Source organism: Octopus bimaculoides, chromosome 22 (assembly GCF_046866305.1).
Source record: "Octopus bimaculoides isolate indiv1 chromosome 22, ASM4686630v1, whole genome shotgun sequence".
Lineage (NCBI taxonomy): Eukaryota > Metazoa > Mollusca > Cephalopoda > Octopoda > Octopodidae > Octopus > Octopus bimaculoides.
The window spans coordinates 22,609,066-22,633,923 of record NC_142949.1 but is presented as its reverse complement, the minus strand read 5'-3'; the positions used below and the strand labels follow the sequence as shown (position 1 = coordinate 22,633,923).

Below are 24,858 nucleotides of genomic sequence, written 5' to 3'. Positions count from 1 at the left end.
ACCCAACTATCTCAGAAAAGACAACTAACACTCTTCTTACTTGTCTAATAACATGACAAAGCAAAATTAATTGTTTTCCAAAACGTGCATGTCTCAAATCACTGGTTCTCATGGTAGTATTGAATTTACAAACCAAAGAGTCTCAATATTGTAGTTTACTTGCTAGAAATAACAACCATGTCTAACTTAATAGCACCACCTGATAGAATTATCTAAATCCTTTTTAAGTCAAGTTTTGTGGTATTATGGGCCATTCAAGTAGTCAGTTCTTGTTGAATGAGTTGTATCCAGGTATGGGTGGCTTATCTGTATCCAGGTATGGGTGGTTTATCTGTATCCAGGTATGGGTGGCTTGTAGAAATTTGTCCAGACTTTGTTTAAAGATGACGGGATCCTTGTTCTGTGGACCGGAAGGTTCTTAAGATCCAGGAGTTCATCCTACGAGCTACATCGACCTTATTGTTGATGTGGGTACTCCAACTGAGATTGTTATCAACAATTACACCTAGGTCTCTGATATTATTAGATGCTGTGAACGGTTCCCCTGAAGGAAGAGAGTACGGCTGTTTTAGTATAGTCTTTCTTCCAAAATGCATCAGCTCAAATTTTCCCTCGTTTAGTTTCATTTTGTTTTTATCTGCCCATTGACTCAGAGCATATAGAACAGACTGGAGTTCAGTTCGGTCTTCTACTTCATTGATGATTTGCTGGAGCTTAGTGTCATCAGCAAATATTTTCACTTTGCATTGATTTACAACGCTGGGAAGGTCGTTTATGTAGATTATAAAGAGGAGTGGGCCCAAGACAGTCCCCTGAGGAACACCACTGGTGACTTTTGCTGGGCTTGAGTGAACTCCATCGACCACAACATGTTGTGTTCTATTCGCCAGGAAATACTCAATCCAGTGTAGAAGCTTTCCATGAATTCCAACATTTGCCAATTTTGAGAGTAAGATATTATGGTCAAACCTGTTGAATGCTTTACTGAAGTCAATATATATGACATCAGAGTTTGAACCTGTTCCCAAGGCTTTAAGTATATCTTCAATGTGGTGTAAGAGCTGTGTTAGACAGTCCCTGCCACAGCGAAATCCATGCTGGTTTGCATTTAGGAGTCTGTGGGTCTCCAGGAAGCCAGCTATCCTTGATCTTACCACCCTTTCAAACACTTTAATGATGTGGAAGGTGAGTGAAATTGGGCAATAGTTGACTGCGAGGGATGTTTCCCTGCTTGAAAACCGGGATGACAGACTGGGTTAGGAGCTGTTTCGGAATATAACCTGAGTCTAAAGAATTTCTCTAGGGGTTGGTCAGAGGGACTGCAAGTTGGTTTCTACATTCCTTCAGGAGACTTGCAGGGAATCTATCAGGGCCTACAGCAGAATAGTATTTGACCTCATTTATTGATGTCTGAGGCAGCGATGGTTATGTCCGAGATTTTATATTGCAAATCAACTTCATTCGCTTCTCTTACATCAGTATCAGTGGGATCACTAAAGACAGAGCAGTATTGTTTATGCAGTATTTCTGCCATTTTTTTAGCATTGTGTTGAGGAATGCCATTATCATCAATCAATGGCCCAATAAGTGAGACAGCAGTTCTATGCTTATTTGCATAATAATAGAACACTTTTGGGTTCTTTTTGATGTTTTTGATTACCCACTGTTCCTCTGCAACTCTTTGATTTTCAATGGAGGTTTTCATGTCGGTCTGCAGATGAAGTTTTTCCAACTCCAGCCTTTTCATTGTTGTTGAATGTGGATGTTGTATGAGGGAGTATTTTAACTGGTTGATTTTTTATTGAGTCTTTTGATGTGCCTGATGAGTGTTTTCTTCTTTCTAGGGAGCCAGTTTCTGTTTGTGTTTGTGGATTTTGTAGGAGCGTGTTTTGAGCATGTATAGGTGACAATGTTCTCAAAGTGCTACTATGCAGTCTCAATGTGAGTGGAACTGAGAGTGTAGGACAGATCCTTTCTGATTGCTCCCCAGTCTGCTTTGTGGAAGTTTATGTTGTCAAATAAGTGCAGTGGAGTGGGACTGGCTGGTTTGGTTTTGATATGCCGGGAATTAAAATTGCAGAGTATCATGTCATGGTCTGAGAGGAGAGTTTTTTCAACCGAAATACTGTGAACGGAGCTAGAGTGTTATTAAGGCAATATGTGTATGTATATATGTATGTATGTATGTATGTATATATATATATATATATATATATATATATATATATATATGTATATATATTTATGTATATATACAATATATATTTATATGTATATATATTAGAAATAATCATGCAATGTACAAACGTAAACTGAAAATTAAATGTAAATTTAATTGAAAAAGAAAGAGTTTAAAGTGAACTCCAAAAGTTTTGAAAACTAAAGCAAACAAATAAATGGAGAGAGAGTCGTGTGAAAATTCCTACAAACATGACCTCATTTTTGCAACAACCCAGTATATTGTTGGCAAAACAATGAAATCAGCAGTTTGAATCAATTATAATTTGTGATAAAACTGAAACAGTGTGAAAAGAGAGAGAGAGAAAATAAAAAACACTTTGTGAGTGAGAGAGAGAGAAGGGGGAGGGAGGGAGGGAGTCTCTGGAGAAGGCGGAAGAGGATGGTGGTGGGTTAGGGATGGAAAGGAGAGATAAGAACAGAAAAGATTAAAGAGCAGAATATAAGGAAAGTTGTCAATGCCAGTTTGTGATACAAAGTACTGACAGGCTACTGACCCACCTCCTACCTCTCCCCAAATATGTCAGAAAACTGTGTTCCTGCAAAATGCGCTTTCTTATATATTCACTGACTTACCCTGGTCCTTAAAACAACGAACCTCCACAGCAGCTGGATATGATTTTATGGTAGACACAAACACGATGCCTATGTTGATGTTTCATGCTTGTCACAGGTAGAACAGTGACACCTCGTTGTAAACAGGAGCAATGAAGGTATGGCTTCAGGAATACAACTGTGCTGAAGTCTGTGACTGGCTCAGTGCTTTATGGAACTCTTTCTAAATGCCCCTCCCCATCTCTTCATACCAATGTTTCAATCAGGTTAATATTTCAACTTGACTTAATAATAATAATAATAGTCCTTTCTACGATAGAAACAATGCCTGAAATTTGGGTTGGTGGGAAGAACAGTCAATTACATTGACCCCAGTGCATCGACTCCAAAAGAATGAAAGGCCAAGTCAACCTCAGCAGAATTTGAACTCAGAACGAATAAATGGACGAAATGCTGCTAAGCATTTTCCCCAGTGTGCTAATGATTCTACCAGCTCACCGCCTTAATAACAATAAAGATGATGATGATGATGATAATAATAATAATGTCTTCTTTATTGGCCACAAGAGCCAAACACAAAACAAAAAAGAACAATACAAAACAAGAGACATGTGAGGCTTAGCACTAAAATCCATGTATATAGTAAAACTACTAACAATTAACAACAAAAATTAGCCAGATCCATCCTACAGTCATCAAGCTGTTTGACAAGTCAGCACACATCTTGGACAGGTTTGTCTGACTGCAATGCAATGCCTGTAGAGCTTTTCTCAAACCTGTTGAACCCCCTGGCAGCACTGCCATGCCAAGGATTTCTGGAAATTATCCCTAAGCCCCAGCCTGAAAGTCCTCTGGAAAAGACCAGCTAATTCATCCCTCATGATGGTCAGAGTTTCTCCAAGGATTTCATCTTTCTTGCCCACCACTAATCTCCTACAGAACTCCAATGTGGTATTTCCACCAACCACATTGCCCAACTAGCAGAGGGCTCTGAGAACTTGCTGATACTCCAGGTGTCAAGTGCTCTTTCTTGCACTACACTTCATCCAGGACTGTAACACCATCAGTGAGACAAGCTGCAGAAAATCTGTCTGACAAACTACAACCACACCTGCTCACTTTAAGGAAGCACTGGAGATGTCACAGCCTCAGCATGTCTGCACATCCTTAGCCACAGCATGCCCGGTCCTCTACTCAGTGGCCTCTGACGACCAGAACATGTCCCTTCCACAAAAGTGGAAGAGCAAGCACTCTAGCTTAATAAACTGTGGAGCAGGGCAAGGGACAATGGTCAGGTGGTGGTAGATGATGGAAACGAAGTATGAGGTTGGGCTGAAAAGTTCATAGGCTGACTAAGAAGGGGTTATCATACAGAAATTAAACTTGGCATGCCTTAAATTCAACCTTTGCTGATGCTAAGTGCATGTTTTCTTTCCACATGAACCAGCATTGGATACAAAATTGAGGACTTGGAAAAGTGGTACAAGAGACATTTCATGAAAAATGGATAATTTTTGGCTCCGTGGTGTTATCAAATATCTGCAGAAAAAGGGGGTTAGCCCCCAAGGACATTCATGTTGACATGGCTGTTACATTAGGGGATGATACTGCAGCTTTATCAAGTGTGCAAACTTGGGCAGCTAAATTCAAGAGGGGGTAGGGAAGGTATTAAAAATGACCCAAGGTCCAGACATCCTGCTACAGCCACCTCCCAAGAAGACATCAACCACGTTCACCACATGGTGATGGATAACAGACGTTTAAATGTTAATCAGATAGCTAATGCTGTAGGCATCTCCCATGAACTAGTTGAAAACATTCTGCATAACGAACTTGGCATGTCGAAGGTTTCTGCTTGGTGGATGCCTGATCAAAAGCACACCAGGCTGGTCATGTCGCAGGCAAACTTGGCACTTTTTGAAGCAAATCCAGCCGGTTTTCTTGAATGTTTCCTCATCCAAGATGAATGTTGGGTTCACCACTTTGAGCCAAAGACCAAACAGCAGTCCATGCATTGAAACACCCATCTTCTTCTCCACCAAAGAAGGCCAAGGGGGTGTCATCAACAGGGAAGGTAATGGCCTCTGTCTTCTGGGATGCAAAGGGCATTGTATTCATTGACTACCTTCAGAAAGGCCATGCTATCAATGGAGAATACTATGCCAACTTGCTGAGGCAGCTGCAAAAGGCAATCAAGTCAAAACAGCCTGGAAAACTGATGAAGGGGGTCCTGCTTTGCCAGGACAGTGCTCCTGCACATAAATCTGTGGCTGTAATGGCTACTGTGCACAACTGTGACTTTGAACTAGTTGATCACTCTCCATATTCTCCTGATTTGGCACCATCTGACTATTTTCTGTTCCCCAACATGAAAAAGCACTTGGCAGGGAAACAGTATCTAACTGATGATGAGGTCATATCTGCTGTTGAGGACTTTTTTGAGGGTCAGGATGAGAGCTTCTATGCCATGGGAATCCAAGCACTGCATCACTGATGGAAGAAGTATATGGACCACAGGTTAGACTATGTTGGAAAATAAAACACATTTGGTCTTGTTTGATCATTACCTATGAACTTTTCAAGGTCAGCCTATGAACTTTTCAGCTGGCAGCATCATTAGCATGCTGGGCAGAATACTTAGCAGTATTTCACCCATCACTATGTACTGAGTTCAAATTCCGCCAAGGTCAACTTTGCCTTTCATCCCTGCAAAAGCAAGGATAGAAAGCAACAATAAGTCAAGTAAAGAAAGACAGCAGTGTTGGCCAAAAGTGTATACTTCAATAGTTCACAGGATAAAGAAACAAAAGGATAGTAAAATGAACAATAAAAAGTTTTTAAGAGGAAAGGGTGGTAGTTGTATAGAATTTTTGAAGGGTATTTTTAAGCTTACACAATAACATCTATGTTCTTGTAATAATAATAATAAAAAGGTCATGTAAAATCATAAATAAAAGTTTCACAATTGTTTTAAAACCAGAGATGGATGTAGGCATTGTACTTTGCTGCAAAAAAAATGTATTTAACCTGGTGCAGTACATTAAAAGCACTGCAGTTTTCCAAATAACCAGACATTTTCTAACTCAATCTTGCAACCTGGAAGTGAGTCATGACACAAAATTATCTAGTGCACACAATCTGCTGCTATTGCTCCATGGAACAATTTATAATAGTAAAATATAGAAACTGTCGTTGGTTTTATTATTATTATTTTGTATTTACCACCAGTCAGACCTGAATCTTGCTATAGCTGTGTGTATGTGTGGAGATGTGGATGTATGGTTTTGATTGTAGTATGTCTTCATAAACATTTTTAACAATTACAATAAAAATGGTAATTATAGAAAACAATGATAATTACTCACACACACACAAAAAAAAAATATAATTAATGTAAACAACAACACTACTATTAGAGCTGATATTGGCAAAAGCAGCTGTAAAATTAATGTAAGCAACAATAACAATTTTTGGTTTGTGTTGTTGGCAACTGGCAACACCTGAACCTAACAAGGATATTATAGAAGAAAAAAAGACATGGATTAGGTATGCCATAAGGGGCCCATGCCTCTTTGTTTGAAGAGTACATCAATGAGAAAGAGCAAAGAGAACAGTGATCTACTTCTTCCCCAAGGAGAGGAAAGTTTCAAATGGCTTCAAATGAGGGATTTTGGAAAGGCAAAGGGTGATCCAAAAAGTTTGGTGCCGCAAAGTATGGCCTTGCTAATTACTGTTAGGCTAGGGAATGTATTTGGGTGAGAGAACACTCAGTATTGGTACTCAGAATAATCCCGGATCTGATTGGCCATAAATGGTGGTCCTCCTCTTGGAACTTGACCATATATTCTATATTATCCTTTTACTTGTTTCAGTCATTTTGACTGCAGCCATGCTGGAGCACCACCTTTTAGTCAAGCAAATCGACCCCAGGACTTATTCTTTGTAAGCCTAGTACTTATTCTATAGGTCTCTTTTGTCAAATTGCTAAGTTATGGGGACATAAACACACCAGCATCGGCTGTCAAGTGATGTTGGGAGAACAAACACACACACACACACACACACACACGCACACACATATATATATGATGGGCTTCTTTCAGTTTCCGTCTACCAAATCCACTCACAAGGCTTTGGTCGGCCTGAGGCTATAGTAGAAGACACTTGCCCAAGGTGTCACGCACTGGGACTGAACCCGGAACCATGTGGTTGGTAAGCAGGCTACTTACCACACAGCCACTCCTTATTTCATTTGATTTTTGTGTAAATCCCCACACTTTCTTGTAAGCTGTTCCTTATACATAGCTACTGTAAGAATAATACAGGAGGATGGCGGATTGGCAGAATTATTAGAGCAAGAGAAAAAATGCCTTGTGGTATTTCTTTTGGGTCTTTAGGTTCTGAGTTCAAATCAGACCAAAGTCATCTTTGCCTTTCACCCTTTCAGAGTCAGTAAAATAAAGTGCCTGTCAAGCACTGTGGTCAGTATAATTGATTTAGGCTCTTCTTAAAATTGCTGGCCTTGTGCCAAAATGTTAACCCATTATCATCATCATTATAATTGAGTGAGAGAGCAGTGTATGCCATCAAAGTGACCCAATATACCTATCATGACTACCTATCTGATTAGGGTACACCAGGTACATCACGTCCACATGATGATCTCAGATCAAGATATACAGTGCATGACCTTGCAGGTGAGGACCAGTTAAAATTTTCTTCTGGTCAAGTAGCCCATTCTTCTCAAAAGGTCCCTGAATAAGAGTTGTTTAAGTATGATGAACAAAACACCCATGTTTCCAGAGGTGAATTATTCAAACCCCAATAATTCCTCTCAATACATGGCTATGATGCTCCCCCACTACTTCTGCTCATGATCAGAGATGCATAGATAATCAGCCACTATGGGACATGCTCAGCTGGTTAAGGTCAAACAACTGACAAGCAAATCTACAGTATTGAGCAGAATAATTGATGTAGCCCATCTTATTATTTTTATTGTTGTTATTGTCATTATTAAGGTGGCAAGTTGGCAGAACCATTAGCATGCCAGGCAAAATACTTAGCAGCATTTTGTCCATCTTCACATTCTTAGTTCAAATTCTGCTGAAGTCAACTTTGCCTTTCATCCTTTTGGATTCAATAAAATAAGTACCCCAAAATTTCAGGCCTTATGCTTATAGTGGAAATTATTATTATTGAGTGAGAGAGCAGTGCATGTTATCGAAGTGACACTGGGTAAAATATACGAAGCCCAATATACCCATCATGACTACCCGTCTGATAAGGGTACACCAAGTACATGCATCACAGCCATATGTGCATGACATGGTGATCTCATATCAAGATAAACAGCACATGACCTTGCAGGTTAAAATTTTTTTCAGGTCAAGTAGCCTATCCCATTCAAAAGGTCTCTGATTAAGGATTGTTTAAGGATGTTGAACAAAGCACCCATGTTTCCAGAGGTGAATTATACAAACACCAAAGAATTCCTTTCAACACATGGCTATGATGCTCCTCCACTACTTCTGCTCATGATCAGGGATGCACATATCGCCAGCCACCAAGGAACATGCTCAACTGGTTACGGTCAAACAACTGACAAGCAAATCTGTGGTATTGAGCAGAATATTTGCTGTAGCCCATCTTTTATTCCAAGACAAAGCAATGTACATGATAATAATAATAATAATAATAATTATTATTATTATTATTATTATTATTATTATTATTATTGTATCTAACTTACTCAGTTTATTGCTGGAGGTACCTTTAACGTGTCAGTTGTTCACTTCCTGTGAACACACTTTGGCTCATATTCATCTAATTTTTTCACTTTTTCTAATTTAGACTTGTTAAATACTTTCTAGTGAACCATTCTGGCAACATTGTCGTGCCTTCAGTTGTATTCTGTCTGAGCCAATTTGCTGCATTCACTTAAAATATGCCACAATTTCACCACTCTGAGGAATGATTAGTTCAGTATTTGATATAGTTTATTCGCAACACTTGTTCCTGAACTGCATATATCTAGGCTCTACTAAATATACCTTTGTTCCTGTCCTACATATATGTAGGCCCCTGGCTCCCTGTTTCAAGTCACTCTTTTTATAACCACATCCATCTTTTATCTGGATCTGTGTTACTTTGTATTTCTCTCTCAAGAACTAACCATGCATCTTCTTCACCATTCAGTTGTTTTCCTTCTTTGTTTCTGTCTTTCGTTTGTAATTTATCTGATCTTGATTGCTTTCTGTATGTAATAGACCTGCCTTCCTTACTTGCACTTCGTGTCATTTATATATCATGCACCTGCCTTCCTGACCTGCACAAACAGTGCTTCCTTTGCAATGTTTATGTAACAAGCACTTGCCTTCTTACTTGTACTAGTTGTGCTTCTTTTGTATTCTTTAAATTCCAAGCTTATTGTTATTATTATTATTATAATTATAGTGTATCAGTGCCAAGCAGTGTTTAGGCATAAGTGAACTTTAGGTTAGTTGAAGTCACAAACATATTTCAACTAACCTCAATTTAGCTTATGCATAAAAACTGCTTGGTACTGATATTGTAGTAATTTTTTACGACTTAGCAGTCTAATGGCACAACTTAGTCAATGTTGATGACTGTGTTTTAGTTAAAGCTACAGCTGTAAGTCTGTAAGAGTTGTCTCTCTTCGAAATTTCCCATTGATAATGGCTAAAGAGCTAGAAACACATCTGAGAATCCAACAGGGGGCACCACTGGACAAGAGCTAGAAACACATATGAGAATCCGACAGGGGGTAGCACTGGACAGATATAGAGTTTTTACACATTTTTGCCATAAGTGAATTTGCATTTAGAAGTTGAAATATGTCACAAACATATTTTAACTAAAACTAAAGTTTGCTTATTATAATTATGTTTTGCTTTTAATTTATACAAGCCGCACCCAGGTCTCAATCAGAGATGCCAAGGGACAAGATTTTACATCTAAAGATGCAAACAGGTGTGACACTATGCAATTGATAAAATTGATATTTGTGTGTTATAAAGGAAACAAAATCATTATATAAAATTTATAATACAACTGAATGAGTAAGATTGTATTTACATGGAGAGGAATTTATGTAAAATATTTGAGGCCCCTGTTAGAAAGATCTTTTTGCAATTCACTTATTTTGGAACTACTGAGAACTTGGTCTACAAATTTGCTTTTTTTGATATTGTTACATGCCCTCTATCACATAGTATACAATATTGTGATGTAGACTGAAAATATTATGTTAACCGGATTTGTTGTTGTTGTTGTTATATAATGATGTTGATATTGATTTTTTTTTTTTTCATTTTGTCTTCAGTTTATTGAAAGTGTGAAGGGAACATTATCATCATTCCTTGAGTCATCACATACGGACACTTTGCAGGTAAACTATCAAAAGCTGCAGTATATTAACTTTTCCTTTCTGGCTACTATTTTATAACAGAAACTCAATTCTCTTCTTATATGTCTACTCACATCAGTGAGCAGTGGGAAAAATGTAAGCCTGTTGACCCATATAACTATGAATAGCTGTGACATTCTTTAGACTGGGAAACTCTTCTTCACCAGACCTAGTACCATCAGATTTTCACTTATTCAGATAAACTTGAACATTTTACGAGTGGAAAAACATTGAGAAGTGGAGATGATGCCAACACAGTGCTCCAAACACTTTTCTCTTTTAAAAAACCTGATTTTTTTTTAGCCTGAGGAATCAGGAAACTTGTTTTGAGGTTAGGAAAATATTATTGCTAACAATGACAATAATGATGAAGGAATAAATATATTTGCAAGATGTTTTATAGATGGAATTGGGACATTACTTTATGGTGTCACTGATTGTGTGTGTGTGTCTGTCTATGTGTATTAAAAGTAATTTTATTGTGTTATAAAAAATATTTATCATAGACAGGCTGTTGGGGTTCTTTTACTCCTCTTTTTAATATTGATTAAATTTTATGAGCTTTCAATTCATAATAACAGCATAAAGTGATTGTTCATCCAAGTTTATCTCCATTATAGAACGTTCCAAAACTCAACTGCATCCATTCTGAATTTAAGGAAGCTTTACCAAAGGAAGAACGATCAGAACTGAAATTAACAGGTACATTTCTTCTAGTAGCAAGCAGCCAAGCTGATTGAAAATTCTGTTTTTTATAAATTATAAATAGTTTTTGTTTGCAGCCCATGCTGGTGCAATGGTGATTTAAACCATTGGTACAGTTTTGTATTTAAGAGATGAGGAATTATGTATATTATTTACATTTGTCGGATATTTGTCATCTTCTTTGTTGTTAACACAATGTTTCGGTTGATATACCCTCCAGCCTTCATCAGGTGTCTTGGGGAAATTTTGAACCTGGGTTCTCATTCCTAAGGTATTTTCCGATGTTATTATTATTATTATTCAGGTCACTGCCTGGAATCAAACTTAGAATCTTGGGGTTAGTAGCCCACACTCTTAACCACTACGCCATATGCTCACAATTACGGAGTGAATTTTAGGGTTTATAAATCTAATATTTTCCTATCCTTCCTTAATACCGGTTCCCATATGCTATTCATATCTGCACTCAGTCTGCTTAGGAGGTTGTGTCCTAGCATATGTGCTGCTTCTTTTAGTTTTCGTATTTTCCAGTGGTGTTCTCTGTCTATTCTGTTAACTTCATCCCACAGAGGAAGGTCATCTTCGCTTTTCCATACATGATCAGCTATACCCGATGTTTCAACATCTCCTCGTGTCACAGCTTTGCGATGTTCCTCTACCCTTATTTTGAGGGGGTGACATGTTTCGCCTTTGTATAACCTATCACAGCTGCATGGGATGGAGTACACGCAGTTTTTGGTCATATTCTCTTCTATTGGTAGTTTTACCTGAAGGAGATATTTGCGAAGTGCTGTATTACTCTTGAATACTGTCCTGATGTCATATGGGCCATATATCATTTGTATCTTTTTGGAGAGGCCTTTCACATAGGGTAGACAGACTGTAGACAGTTTATTGGTTTCACCCTCTCTTTTCCTCGTAATTGCAGTAGATAGTATGTTTTTGGGGTAGTTGTTGCTTAATAGATTGTTACTGAGCTTGATCATTTCTTCGTGGTGGGTATCGCGATCGCTACTTATATTCTTTGCTCGATGTTTTAGGCACTGAGCAATTCCTCTCTCTACACTGTATGGATAGTGAGAATTGAAGTTTAGGTATTGTCCAGTGAAGGTTGGCTTGTGGTATATGGATGTCCTGAATCCATACTTGGTACGTGTTATTAATATGTCCAGGAAGGCTAGCTGATTGTCTTTTTCTTTTTCTATTGTGAACTGTATGGATGGCTTTATTAAGTTCACATGGTCTAACAGCACTTGGACATCTTCCTGGTGGGGCCAGAGAATAAAGGTGTCATCAACATATCGCAGCCATAGGCTTGGTTTTAGTGTTGTTGAGAATTTGGCTTTAGGATCAACACCACTAAAACCAACCCTATGGCTGCAATATGTTGATGACACCTTTATTCTCTGGCCCCACCAGGAATTCTCTGGGTTTTGAATAAATGTAACCAAAGCAAAATTTGAAGAAAATATTAGCCATTTTTCATACTTTCTAGGGGTAAGCAAATAGGAAATAACAGTTGCTACCCACAGACAAAAATCATGCTACACAGTATTATCAGTCCAGAGACAAACAGCAATTAAAAATAACAGGCTTATTGGGGCTATTATAATTAGCAGAGCTCCAAATGACTTTACTATCTAAAATATCAACAATATCAACTCAAATGTAAGAAGCCCCTCACAAATTTCCCATCAGCACTAAAAGGAATCACAGTTTTTAAAATCCCAGTGAGGACATATTTATATATAATGTGCTCCTTGATACAAATGAGTTTGAATAAACAATAGAATAGACATGGTTATTGTTGAAGGCACTTTCCTTTGCCAGATGTTAGAGTTATCCTGCATGTCAGGAAGACGGTGCTATTCAGTAAAGATTCAACTTGGTTCAAGGAATCTAACCCTGAGGGTTCCTTTGATGTAGCTATGGGAGTATATGACATCGTCGACGTTTGTGATCTTATCAGACTACATCCTGAACATGTTAGGGAAGAGGTTTCCTTCGGTCCTCTTTGGCCTGTACAGAGATGATGCCCTAGCCATCTCTAGAGGAGCCAATGGCCACACATTAGATAGACTTAGAAAGAACCTAATTAGTACCTTAGGCTCAATGGGTCTTAAGATCACCATTGAAACTAATCTCACCAAAGTAGATTTCTTGGATGTTGTTTTAGATCTGGGCTCTGGTACATACAGGCCCTATCACAAGCCAAACGAGAGACTGCCTTATATTAACACAGCCTCCTACCACTCCTCTATAATTTTCAAGAACCCAGTGAAAGGTGTAAGCAAGAGGCTATCGAATCTATCCTCAAACCAAGATATCTTCAATGCCACTGTCCCCTACTACAATGAGGTTCTGGCATCGAGTAGGTTTAAGGACCGCATCTCCTACATGCCTGGCCCTTGCACCAGGAAAAGGAAGTGCCACAGAAATGTTGTTTGCTTTGCTCCACCCATCTCGCTCAATGTCAAGACTTGTGTGGGAAACATTTTCCTTAGATTGATAGACAATCATTTCACACACACACATAGATACGGGCATTTATTTAACAGACACCACCTAAGAGTCTCCTTTAGTTGTGCACCTAACATAAAAAACATTTTAACAAGTACCCACTATACGAGGGAGGAAGCAGGTTGTTCTTGCAGAGTATATAATAACTGTCCAGTAGGAGGCCAATGCGAGGCTGAAGGGGTCATTTATGTGACTACATAATACCTAGAACTGCTATCTGCAATAACAGTAACATACCATCCAACAGCAATATTAGCAGATTAACCAGATCTCACACCAATACAATTGCCACACGCTGAGATAATAACCAGTCCAGGACCACTGTCACAGAGAGCGTCGCCAAAGACCCTGGTACCACCACCACCACAGATAATGAACAAACCATAGATACAGATAGAGTGACCATGACCACAATGCATGTTACCACCAGTACAATTGCCACACCTAGAAATGATGACCAGTCCAGGACCAGCGACGTGGAAGAGGTATCCACCATTCCTAGTGCCACCACCACAGATCATGACCAAATAATTATCTTCAACACCAATGGGATAATCAGCTCCACACCATATGTTACCAGGGATGCGAATAGGGCCACGTCCCATATTTGTAAATATACTGGATCTGTGAGTACTTCTTTCAAGTGACATTTTCTTAACCACCAGTCATCCTTCAGAGTCCCAGAAAGACGATTTGTCACGTCCCTGGCCCACCATGTGTGGCACCTCAAAGATCAAGGGACCCTGTGTGCTATCAGGTGGAAATTATTTGATCGTCCGGGCCCATATATTAATGGATGTGGCCATTGCAAGATCTGCATCATGGAGAGAGCCAAAATTCTTAAGGACTATATGAAACCTGGTGCATTAAATAGTTGGAAAGAAGTGTTTTCTAAATGTATCCACTAGCACTACTTACTGGAAAATTTGATTTCCCTGTTTGCAGGCTAAGCCTCTTTGGATCTACAAAGGTTGTTTTGTCTTCTGCTTCCTCATTAACGTTTTTTTTTTTTTTTTTTTGTTACGATTTATATCTCGATTTCTGAGCATTTCCTCACATCCGCAACATAGAAATTTTAAATTTTGGGCTTTGTGGATGCAAAACCTCGGCTAACTCTATATCCAAGATATAAAGTTTTGTTGCAATAATTACTGCTCTATTCTTTAGAGTGTGCTTCTTTCTGATATATGTTTTTATTTACTATATATATGTGTTTGTGTGTGTGTGTGTGTGTGTGTGTGTGTATCATTCTCATCATTTAATATCTGCTTTCTATGCTGGCATGGTTTGGATGGTTTGGCAGAAGACTGTACTAGACTTCAGTGTTTGTTATAACACTTGAAATGCTTAAAGGATTGTATGTAATATTGAAGGTTTTAAGAGACTCTTAAATAAACAAGTTGAAAGGGCAGCTATGGATGATGAGAAGCAGGATGATCATCAGTGAAGAATGAAATGGAAGTTGGTAAATAACAAAAAAGAAAATGAATGAAACGTCTAAATTTGGATTTGCTCATGTTTGTGGTTTTTGTTGATGTGATGGATATTTGAATTTGCATATGTAAATGCAATCTAATCCATAATAAATCTGTTTTTCTTTATCCATCAGACACAAATTATAAAGGTTTTACTTGTTAGCTCATGAAAAATGTTTGTTTGTAAGTAAAAGTATAGTTCCACTCACTCTTGGAAGAAATATGTTTGTATTAAAAAAATGTGTCTTGTGTATACATGCATGCATGCATACATACATACATACATACAAACATACATATGTACATACGTGTGCATGCACACGCACATACATAAATAATCAGTAAATATAGCAGTTTATTTTGTTTTGCAGTGAAAATATTTTTATACAACAATCAACCTGCGACAATTGTTAGAGATGCAGTTAAGAAAGGTACATGTTCGTTTTTATTCTATTTATCCTCATCAAGACCATCACCACTATCATCATCATTGTTTTAATGCCCACTTTTACTTGCTTGCATGTGTCAGATGGTATTTGTCGAGGCAAATTTTCTTTGGTTGCAGAGACAAGATGTAAGCAAGATGAGTGGATGGATATGAATTGTTCTAAGTTCTAGTCTGTTTCAAGCATGCCGTTATTTCTGTGTAAAATATTGTATTCTAAATAGTCTCATAAACAAAGGGAAATTGATCTCCCATATGCTCAATGCCATATAATAAGAAATAAATAACATTTTCATTGAAAGTACCTCAATGCTTAGAAATCAATTATATTATATTACATTTCCATTAAATATTTTGTCGATGTAACCATTAGAATTTGTAAAAGTACCTCTTAAGTTTTGATTCTATTTTCTTCTCGTATGCCCTATATTTGTAATTATTTTCATATCTTACTAACATTTTACTTCTCCTCCATAGAATATGGTATTCTAACCTCTCATACATTCTCTTATACCATATAGTCCATTCCAGTATTCAGTGTCTCATGATTCCAGTATTCTTACCTTTCATACATTCTCACCAATCAGAATACTGGAATGAACTTATAAGTCCATTCCAGTATTCTGTATCTTGTATTTCTACCACTCATACATTCTCACCTATCACCATTCCACATATTCCAGTATTTTTACCATTCATACATTTTCAGCTCTTATCATAATCATCATCATTGTCTAACATCCGCCTTCCATGTGCTAGCATGGGTGGGATGGTTTCACAAGAGCCGGCCAGGCCAAAGCCTGCATCAAACTTCTGTGACTGTTTTGGCAGGATTTTTATAGCTGAATACCCTTCCTAACACCAACCACTCAGCAGAGTGGACTTAGTGCTTTTCACATGACACAAGCACAGGTGTTGTTGGTTTTGGCAAGGTTTTTACAGCTGGATGCCCTTCAGAACACCAACCATTTCACAGTGTGGACTGGGTGCTTTTAAGTGGCACCTGCACTGACAGGGTCACCAAGTACTTGCAAGACAAAAAAAGAGAAAAAGCTTTCAAGAGGGGAGGGGGCGTAGGAGGAGGTGATCTTGTGTCAGATGATGAAAGGTTATAGTGAGACACAGAGACAGAAACAAGTGCCTTGCTGTAGAGGAAGTAGTACAAAGTTACCCGGCCAGAGAGCAGGAGATCAGGAATGGAGACAGAAACAGGTGTGCTACTGCAAAGGAAATACATGGTTACCCAACCTGAGGGAAGTGCAAGAGAAGGAGAGAGAGAATAGGAGAGAGACAGCAGGATAAAGATGGTGGCAAAATGCCAGAGATACTCACAAGGGACGGGGGATCAGAATATAAATGGGATGGTTGAGTAAAGGAAGAGAGAGATATAGATGGTGGCAAGTGCCAGGGCATACTCTTGTGGCAGGATATTGCAAAGGAAGTGTGATTAAAGAGTGTGGAGGGGGGAGTGAGTGGCAAAAACCTGGGCATATATATATATAGACGGAGGAGCTACTGGATAGCAATGATACAGAAGAACAGGGGCTTGAGGACAGTGAGAGCTAGGCATAGCGTATGAAGGAGGAAATGTGAGCCAGAGATGTGGAGATGTAGATTGGTTTGTTGGGAAATTTTTTCTTGTTACGTGTGGGTGGAACACATGGGTCAGGGGCTAACAGAGAGAATGATGCAGTGGCACAAGGCCAACAAGACAGGATTGGAGAGTGGGAGGTAAGTCTAGTGCATGAAGTGGAAATGTGAGGAAGAGAAGAGATTTAGAGATGTAGTTTGGTTTGTTGTGTTAGAATGTGTGAGAAGTTTTCTTATTAAGTTTTGGTGAGAGAATCAGCACTTCTAGAACTCAGTTTTGCTGATGTGGGCAGCTCTTCTCTAGAACTTCATATCGCCAGACATCTTGGTCCTTTGTCATATCCACTATGAGGCCCAACATCCTGAGATTGGTCCTTACCACTTCATCCCACATCTTCTTGGGTCTCCTTCTTTTGTGGGTATCATCCACTCCCAGTGATTGGCACTACTTTATGCAGCTGTCCTCATTCATACATATCACATATCCAAACCAATGTAGTCTTCTCTCTCGCAGACTTAGACATGTTTTCTGTTATTTTGTTCTAAACCAGTCGTATTTAATGATCTTTCTGCAATCAGAGAGGATGAAGATCTTACTTTTCTTGATTTCGTTCTCTTTTTTTTCTCATCCCATTTTTTTGCACCAACCTTCCTCATGTCATTTCTTATTTTCTTACTGCCCAGCATCCTTGTTTTTAAAATATATATATAATGCATAAACAGGGCCCGAAAGTTTGCTTTTAGATACATGGCATATTTTATAAACATTCCTGCCCAAGTATCATGAAACAATTAGTAGCTCTTCCGGTTGTGTATTTAAATTGATATTTATCTCTCACTGGATGGAGTACTTTTTTTTGTTGATTCTGCGTCTATTGAATCTTTAAAGTGTGTGTGTGTGTGTGTGTGTGTGTGTGTGTGTGTGTGTGTGTGTGTGTGTGTGTGATTTATATCATAAATATATATGTATTTTATTTTGTCTTATAGTCTCATAACAGTCAATTTATAATTTATATGGTTTTCCATTCAACTATGCCTGATGATTGTTAATTTATCTTTTCACCTTTTGAAGGTTCTTCAGCATGAAACCATTCAGTTTTATGAATTGGCTATTATTAGACTAGATTTGTATTGTAAAATATAAAGAATATGCACACATATATATGTATACATACATATATATATATATATATATATATATATATATCTCACAGTAACAAATTGTTGTTTTCTGTACTTTGTTTCCAGTTCTCAGTGAACTTGATGTGGAATACATAGAAACTGTTTTGCTATCATGGCATGCTGAGTTTGGTGAAGACGAAGATGAAGATGAACTAAGATTAAAGCACTTGCAACCTTACTGGGAAGTCCTGCAAGACTTACATGATGACGATCTATTGCTTAATGCTGGAGTCTCTGACTTAGACAGAGATCTGTTGGAAGAATTATATGAGTGGGCAAAGGTTAGTGTTTGAACATGAGCAAAACTTGTTAACATTTTAATAGTCCAGGCATGACTCAGTGGTTAAGAAATTTGCTTCCCAACTATATGGTTTCTGATTCAATTCCACTGCATGTTCCCTTGGGCAAGCATGTGTGTGTATGCTTGTATCTTCTTATTTTGACATCATATGGTAGTTGTAGATGAGTGTCACTGCCAAACAAGCAGTGTCGTTCATTTTCAGTAATCTGCAAACAATGAGTCTGGTCATGGGGGAATATTCCCTTGCTTGGAAACAGATAAGGATTAGTAACAGGAAGGGCATCTGGCCGTAGAAAATTTGCTTCAATAATCTCTGTCCAACCCATGCATGAGTGGAAAAGTAGACATTAAAACAATAATGATGATGCTGTTGTGATGTTTGCAGTGAAAACGTCTGTATTACATTAGCACAATAACTGCCAGATGACTTACAGACTACGACTAACAAACCTTACTACTAACAGAAATTTTATTATGGGCCCAGAGTAAGATATATTACTCTGCGTGGGGCCAACAATGTGTTCCACTTTGTATTACACAGTTGGAAGATATGTTTTTTTGCCATTTTATAATACATAATACTTCATCAAGACTTGACAAAGTGGACCCCTTCAAGTACTTAGGATCCACTTTAACCAAGGATGGCAGATCTGAAAAGAAGATAACAAGACTCAGTTTAGCTTCTGCTGCTATGACAAAGCTGAACACCATATGGAAAAGCAATCTCATTACTTTTCCAGTAATACTCATAGTGTACAAGTCCCTGATGGGATGTCCTTCTGGATGGATGCAAGAATTGGACTCTTACAGCTAACATGGAGCAAAGAATCTAGGCATTTGAGCACAAGTGCTTCAGAAGGCTGTTACAAATCCAATATACAGAACACAAAATGAACAGCTTTGTCAGGCAGCAAGTCAACAAATATACTCTCAGACAGGAACCACTTCTTGCACAGGTGAAAAGACAAGATACATTGAGGCAGATTTCCAATAACCAGATGCTCTAGCTGTTGCCAACCCTCCCCTGTATTCAAGCAAGGCGATATTTTTCCTTAGTCCAGGCAATTTTTCATGGGAGATTATATAAAGAAAAAGATACCATTTATATGATGGTGACATTGTTGACAATAAGTAATGTCAAATAGACATGAATACATACACACATGTGTATATATATATATATATATATATATATATATATATATATATATATATATATATGTATATATAAGCATCTTTTCAGTTTCTCTTTACTAAATTCACTAATATGGCTTTGGTTCACATGAGCTATAGTAGAAGATACCATAGAGTGGGACTGAATCTGAAACCATGAGACTGCAAAGCAAAGTTTTTACCTACACAGCCATGCTATGTTAATATATATTGTATATATGTGTATCTTTGGAAACCATTGGGACAGTAAGAGAATATGTTAGTCAGGGCAGAATGGGTAGTACTCTTAGCCTATGTAGGCTCTCCCAGACCAGTGAGACTGATGACTGACGAACCTGGTAACTGATGAAAGCAATGATTGGCAAGACTGATGACCAGTTTGGATTAGATTAGAAGGAGAAAGAGGATTCAGTGTTTCCTCCTCCTCCTCCTCCTCTCATGTCTTTGCACAACCAACAGATGTGACCTTCTATATTACATACTGCTAGAAATAATAGCTAATTCTTCCTCAACCCTTACACTAGCATCGTAAAAAAGAAGGAAAAGACACGATGTAGGAAATATTTAATGGCTCTTTGTAGATGTTTTTTGGGAGAGTGGAACCATGTAAGTTGTAGGTATGTGTAAATTTGTGTGTGCGTGAGTGCATGCATGTGTAGGTGTGTATAGGTAAGTATAAATATGTATGCCTCTGTGTGTAGGTTTGTACAAATGTGTGTGTGTCTATGTATGTGTAAATATATGTAAGCCAGTGTGTGTTTCTATAAACCTGTGTAAATGTGTATGCCCATGTGTGTGTGTGTGTAAATATGCATGCCAGTGAATTTATGTGTATGTAGGTATGTGTGAAAGTATGTGTATACTTTTTGTGTTTGTGTGTGTGTATTATTCACTTGGGTTTCTTTTCCATTTCACTTCTGGCAGGTAAAACCCTGTATAAACCAAGTGAACTTAGCAAGCTGCTGTACCATGCCTCCTGAGTTGATTGAATATGCCAAGGCTACAGACATACAGTTACTTACCCACAATGACCCTAAAGGTATTCATCTTGCTTTTCTTTTATTATATTCTTGTACTTGTTACAACCTTTGGGCTGCAGCTATGCTGGGACACCTACCTTCAGATAGTTTAGTTAAGTGATTTTAAAAATCTCAGAAGTGCAATTTAGAAGACTTCAGCTGACCAACTTGGCAAGAAAGAGCATCGTGATGCTGAACAAGAATACAGACAACATAGAACAGAGGAGAATAGCAGAAGACACAATAGGTCATCTAACCATCTCAAGCAAGTAACAAAAAAAAAAAAGACAGTGCTTGAATTTGAACAACATCATCATCATCATCATCGTTTAACGTCCGCTTTCCATGCTAGCATGGGTTGGACGATATAGCAACCAACCCTGACAACAAAGTGTTCTGGAAATATTGTACTTTCGAAGCAGAGACCTCATTTTCCAGTTGACCCTCTTTGCAATCCCCACACAAGTCGGATTACTGATGATCCCAAAGAATGCACAGAACTTATTGCTGACTACTATGCTGGCATTTTTACTGTTGATAATCCAAATGTAGCATCTTCACCACCTCTGTAACATTTGTAAAATTTGCACCTACAACTGTGACACCACCTCAGGAATAAACGCAATTATGCCTCTCCTGGTTTTGATGGCATTACTTATCTGTTTCTCAAACGTGGTGGGTTCTTTCATTTACACCAGCTTTCATTCTTTTTTCAATTCTGCCTTCAGAGCAGTGGAAAATTGCCAGCATCATTCTCATATTCAAAAAGGGTGATCACACCTCACCTGTCGACTATCATCCAGTCAGTCTTACTAGCTGCATCGCCAGACTGATGGAGTCCTATGTCAGAGAAACACTCTGGAACTTCTGGAGTTCTCACAGCCATATTCAGCCCTCACAATTTGGATTTATCCCTGACTCCAGCTGCTGTAGCCAACTCATCTAGTTTCTTGAAGAAACTACCGTCACTACCACTCTGTAATGGGACATAGCTCATACTATAAACTCATTCTTTATGAACAAGCTGATTTATTGGCAATTCTTTGCTGGCATACACACATACACATATAACCAAGGAGGAATTAGATAATCTAGGCTCTTACCTCAGGTAGCATTCACAGGATCAGCAGCTTGAAGTGTATGATGGAAAATTTTCTCCTGTGGAAACTTAGGTTTCAAATTAACAGAAAATCTATTGTTTGCTTATTGCAGAGTATAAACAAATGTGAAGAATGCTGTGTGACATTATATTTATTCCATGGTTTTCATTTGTTTCAACAACAAGCAGACACTGGAGCATGATGTAATCCTCAAATCCATCAGATCCTAACAAACTGTCTAACCCATGTTAGCATGGAAGATGGACATTAAAAAAATGATGATTTTGGTAGTGATAGTTGTGGTGGCTGCTGCTGTTTGTGTGTCTGTCTGTCACTGTGCATGTCAACAAAGTCTACAAAAAGAAGAATATGTATTTAAGTTAACTTGTAAATTTGTCAGTATTTTTCTACCTTTTCTTTTTTCTCTTCATTTCTCTCTGGAAGCCATGTTTCCTGATGCAACACTTCAAGAAATCATCCGAAGCTATACCACCCAGATGGATTCTGAGAACTGGTCAATGGAATGGGCTGTGTGTTATTCTGTTGTTGTTAAGTGCCGAGGTGTTATCAAAGCTAAAGGAAACATGATCACAGCAAACAGGCCCACTCAGAATTCTCTAAAGATAGCCAAGAGTGATTGATTGATTGATAACAGATCAAAATATTCGCTAACAATCAAAGTAAAGTTAGAGAAATTACAATTTATTTGTTGGCTAATTTTTGTTGGTAAATAGAAAGTGTGTGGATGATTGCTGGAGTAAAGGTGGACAAATTGTTCAAAATGTGTTGTTTTTTTTTATATATATATTTAGTATATGACTGTGACTAGGACAGAATTTGTTGGGTTATTGTTGTTTTTATTATTATGAAGGTGTTGGAATAGCAGAATCATTAGTGTCACAGTGTCAGAACATATATATTGCAGTGTTTGTTCCAACACTTCATATTCAGAGTTCAGATCCCTTAGAGGTTAACTTTCCCTTTCATCACACTGGGGACTGGTAAAAATAAAGTACCAGGCAAGTATTGGGTGTTGAATCAACAAAACCATATCCCCCCCCCCAAAAAAAAATCACAATTCAGAAACAATTATTCTGAAGGTGGTAGTAACAAAATTGTTAAAGCACCAGATCAAATGCCTTCAGGATTTTACATTCCCAGTTCAAATCCCATTGAGATCAGATTTGTCTTTCTGGGGAGGGAGGGTGGAGTCGATAAAATAAAAGTACCGGTCAGTTACAGGTCAATTTTATCAACTAACCCCTGTATCCCTGAAATTTTGGGCCTTGTACCTATCTTTTACTTGTTTCATTTCAGTCATTAGACTGCATTTATGCTGCGGCACAGCCTTGAGGAATTTTTAGTTGAGTGAATTGACCCCAGGACTTATTATTTTCTAAGCCTGGTTCTTTTGCTGAACTGCTAAGTTACAAGGTCATAAACACTAACATTAGTTGCAAAGCAGTGGTGAGGGACAAACACAAACATATATATTTGTGTATGTGTATGTATAAATTTATGATGAGCTTCTTTCAGTTTCCGTCTACCAAATCTACTCACAAGGCCTTGGTCAGCCTGAGGCTATAGTAGAATACACTTGCCCAAGGTGCCACACAGTAGGACTGAACCCGGAACCATGTAAGCAAGCTTCTTATCACACAGCCATGCCTGCACCTATTATTGGAAATTATTAAAAAATGGTGCATTGACAGAAGCATTAGAGCACAGGATTTTATTTTAAATGTCTTAAAATATTGAGTTGTGGGTCTTTATGTTCCAAGTTCAAATCCTGCTATGGTTAGCTTTGCCTTTCATTCTTCCAGGGTTGATGAAAATAAAGTATCAACCAAATACTGGAGTTGAGGTAATCAACTAGCCTCTCCTCAAAATTACTAGCTTTGGGCCTAGATTAGAAACAATTATTATTTTTATTACTATTATTTAGTCATGATTTTTTTTTGTTCTGGATTCAAATCCCACCAAGGTCAACTTTGCCTTTCATCCTTCTAAGGTTATAGTTCTCAACCATTTTTTTACCTATGGGCCCTTTTGTTTACTATTTTATTCTGGTGGAACCCCATTGCCATTCAATGTTTATTAACTAATTTTATAGATACTTTTTCAAAATTCTTATTTTGTTATTCACATATTCACTTGTATAGGTTGAACAAGGTAAAACGTTAGAGAAAAGAAATGTAGCTGTTTCTTGCAATACATACATTTAACTCAAAACTTTTCAGTGGATCCCCAATTTACGATTTTGCTAGCATGGGCCCCACCCCAAAATCTTATATGAACTCTTGTTGAGAACCACTGTTCTTTCTTAAGGGTTGATAAAGTAAAGCTCCAATCAAAAACTGGAGTTGGTTAAATAAGCAAGTACCCTGTCCCACCTCATTTCTGGCTTTGTGCCTATATTGTTATTGTTTACAATAAATTTACAATTTGATGAAATTGTATCTGTTGAAAGACCAAATTCAGTGTAAATGAAATAGTTGTCTAATATGATACTGCTGTTGTTATTTAAGTGTTTATTTTCATTATCGTTATAATAATAACAATAAACATGCTTTGCTTGTTATTATGGTTGTTGGCAAAATGATGTATGCATAGTGAATGGGTTTTTATGTGCAGAAATATGTACATTTTGTGAGCATGGTTCACAATTAAGTGAATATTTTCTGTTAAGAGATTAAAAAAAAAATTAGTATTGATTGATAAAATTTATATTTTGAATTTTATAAAATTATATTTTAGAAAAAAAAGTTTTTTTTGTTGTTTTTTTTTCACTTTCTATTTTGTCTTTCAGCCAACTTTGGGTGTTTTTTTTTCTTTGTGCAATTTTTTTTTCTTTGTTTTTTCTTTACCATTTATTGTTGGTGCCAGGTGCAACAAGGATATTTTCAATTTCTGAAAGAGGAAGGGTCACCTCATAATTTTAGGGTGCTGTGCAAGAGTATTTTGGAGAAAGGTGCTCCCTGAAGTACTTATGGGCTTTTACAGGCCTCTTTTTTCTCACATAGGCTCTGGTTGGAATAGAAAAAGCCGTGCTTGTGACGTTTTTATTTCTTAGTGTATTCCATCCCTATGATATAAAATTGAGATGAATGAAGTTAGAGAAGAAAA

The 24,858-nt window shown here is 37.8% G+C and overlaps 1 protein-coding gene across 1 annotated transcript in view; it reads left to right on the top strand.

Annotated features, from left to right (window-relative positions):
* Positions 1-24,313, top strand: part of LOC106872290 (glutamate--cysteine ligase regulatory subunit) — a 29,956-nt gene extending 5,643 nt beyond the window's left edge. The window contains exons 2-7 of the mRNA XM_014919223.3: positions 10,139-10,204; positions 10,843-10,924; positions 15,294-15,353; positions 18,206-18,420; positions 20,538-20,652; positions 22,177-24,313. Of these exons, the coding sequence (XP_014774709.1) occupies positions 10,139-10,204; positions 10,843-10,924; positions 15,294-15,353; positions 18,206-18,420; positions 20,538-20,652; positions 22,177-22,373 (735 nt within the window). The 3' untranslated portion in view covers positions 22,374-24,313. The remainder of the gene's footprint in view (positions 1-10,138; positions 10,205-10,842; positions 10,925-15,293; positions 15,354-18,205; positions 18,421-20,537; positions 20,653-22,176) is intronic.
* Positions 24,314-24,858: the final 545 nt, after the last annotated feature.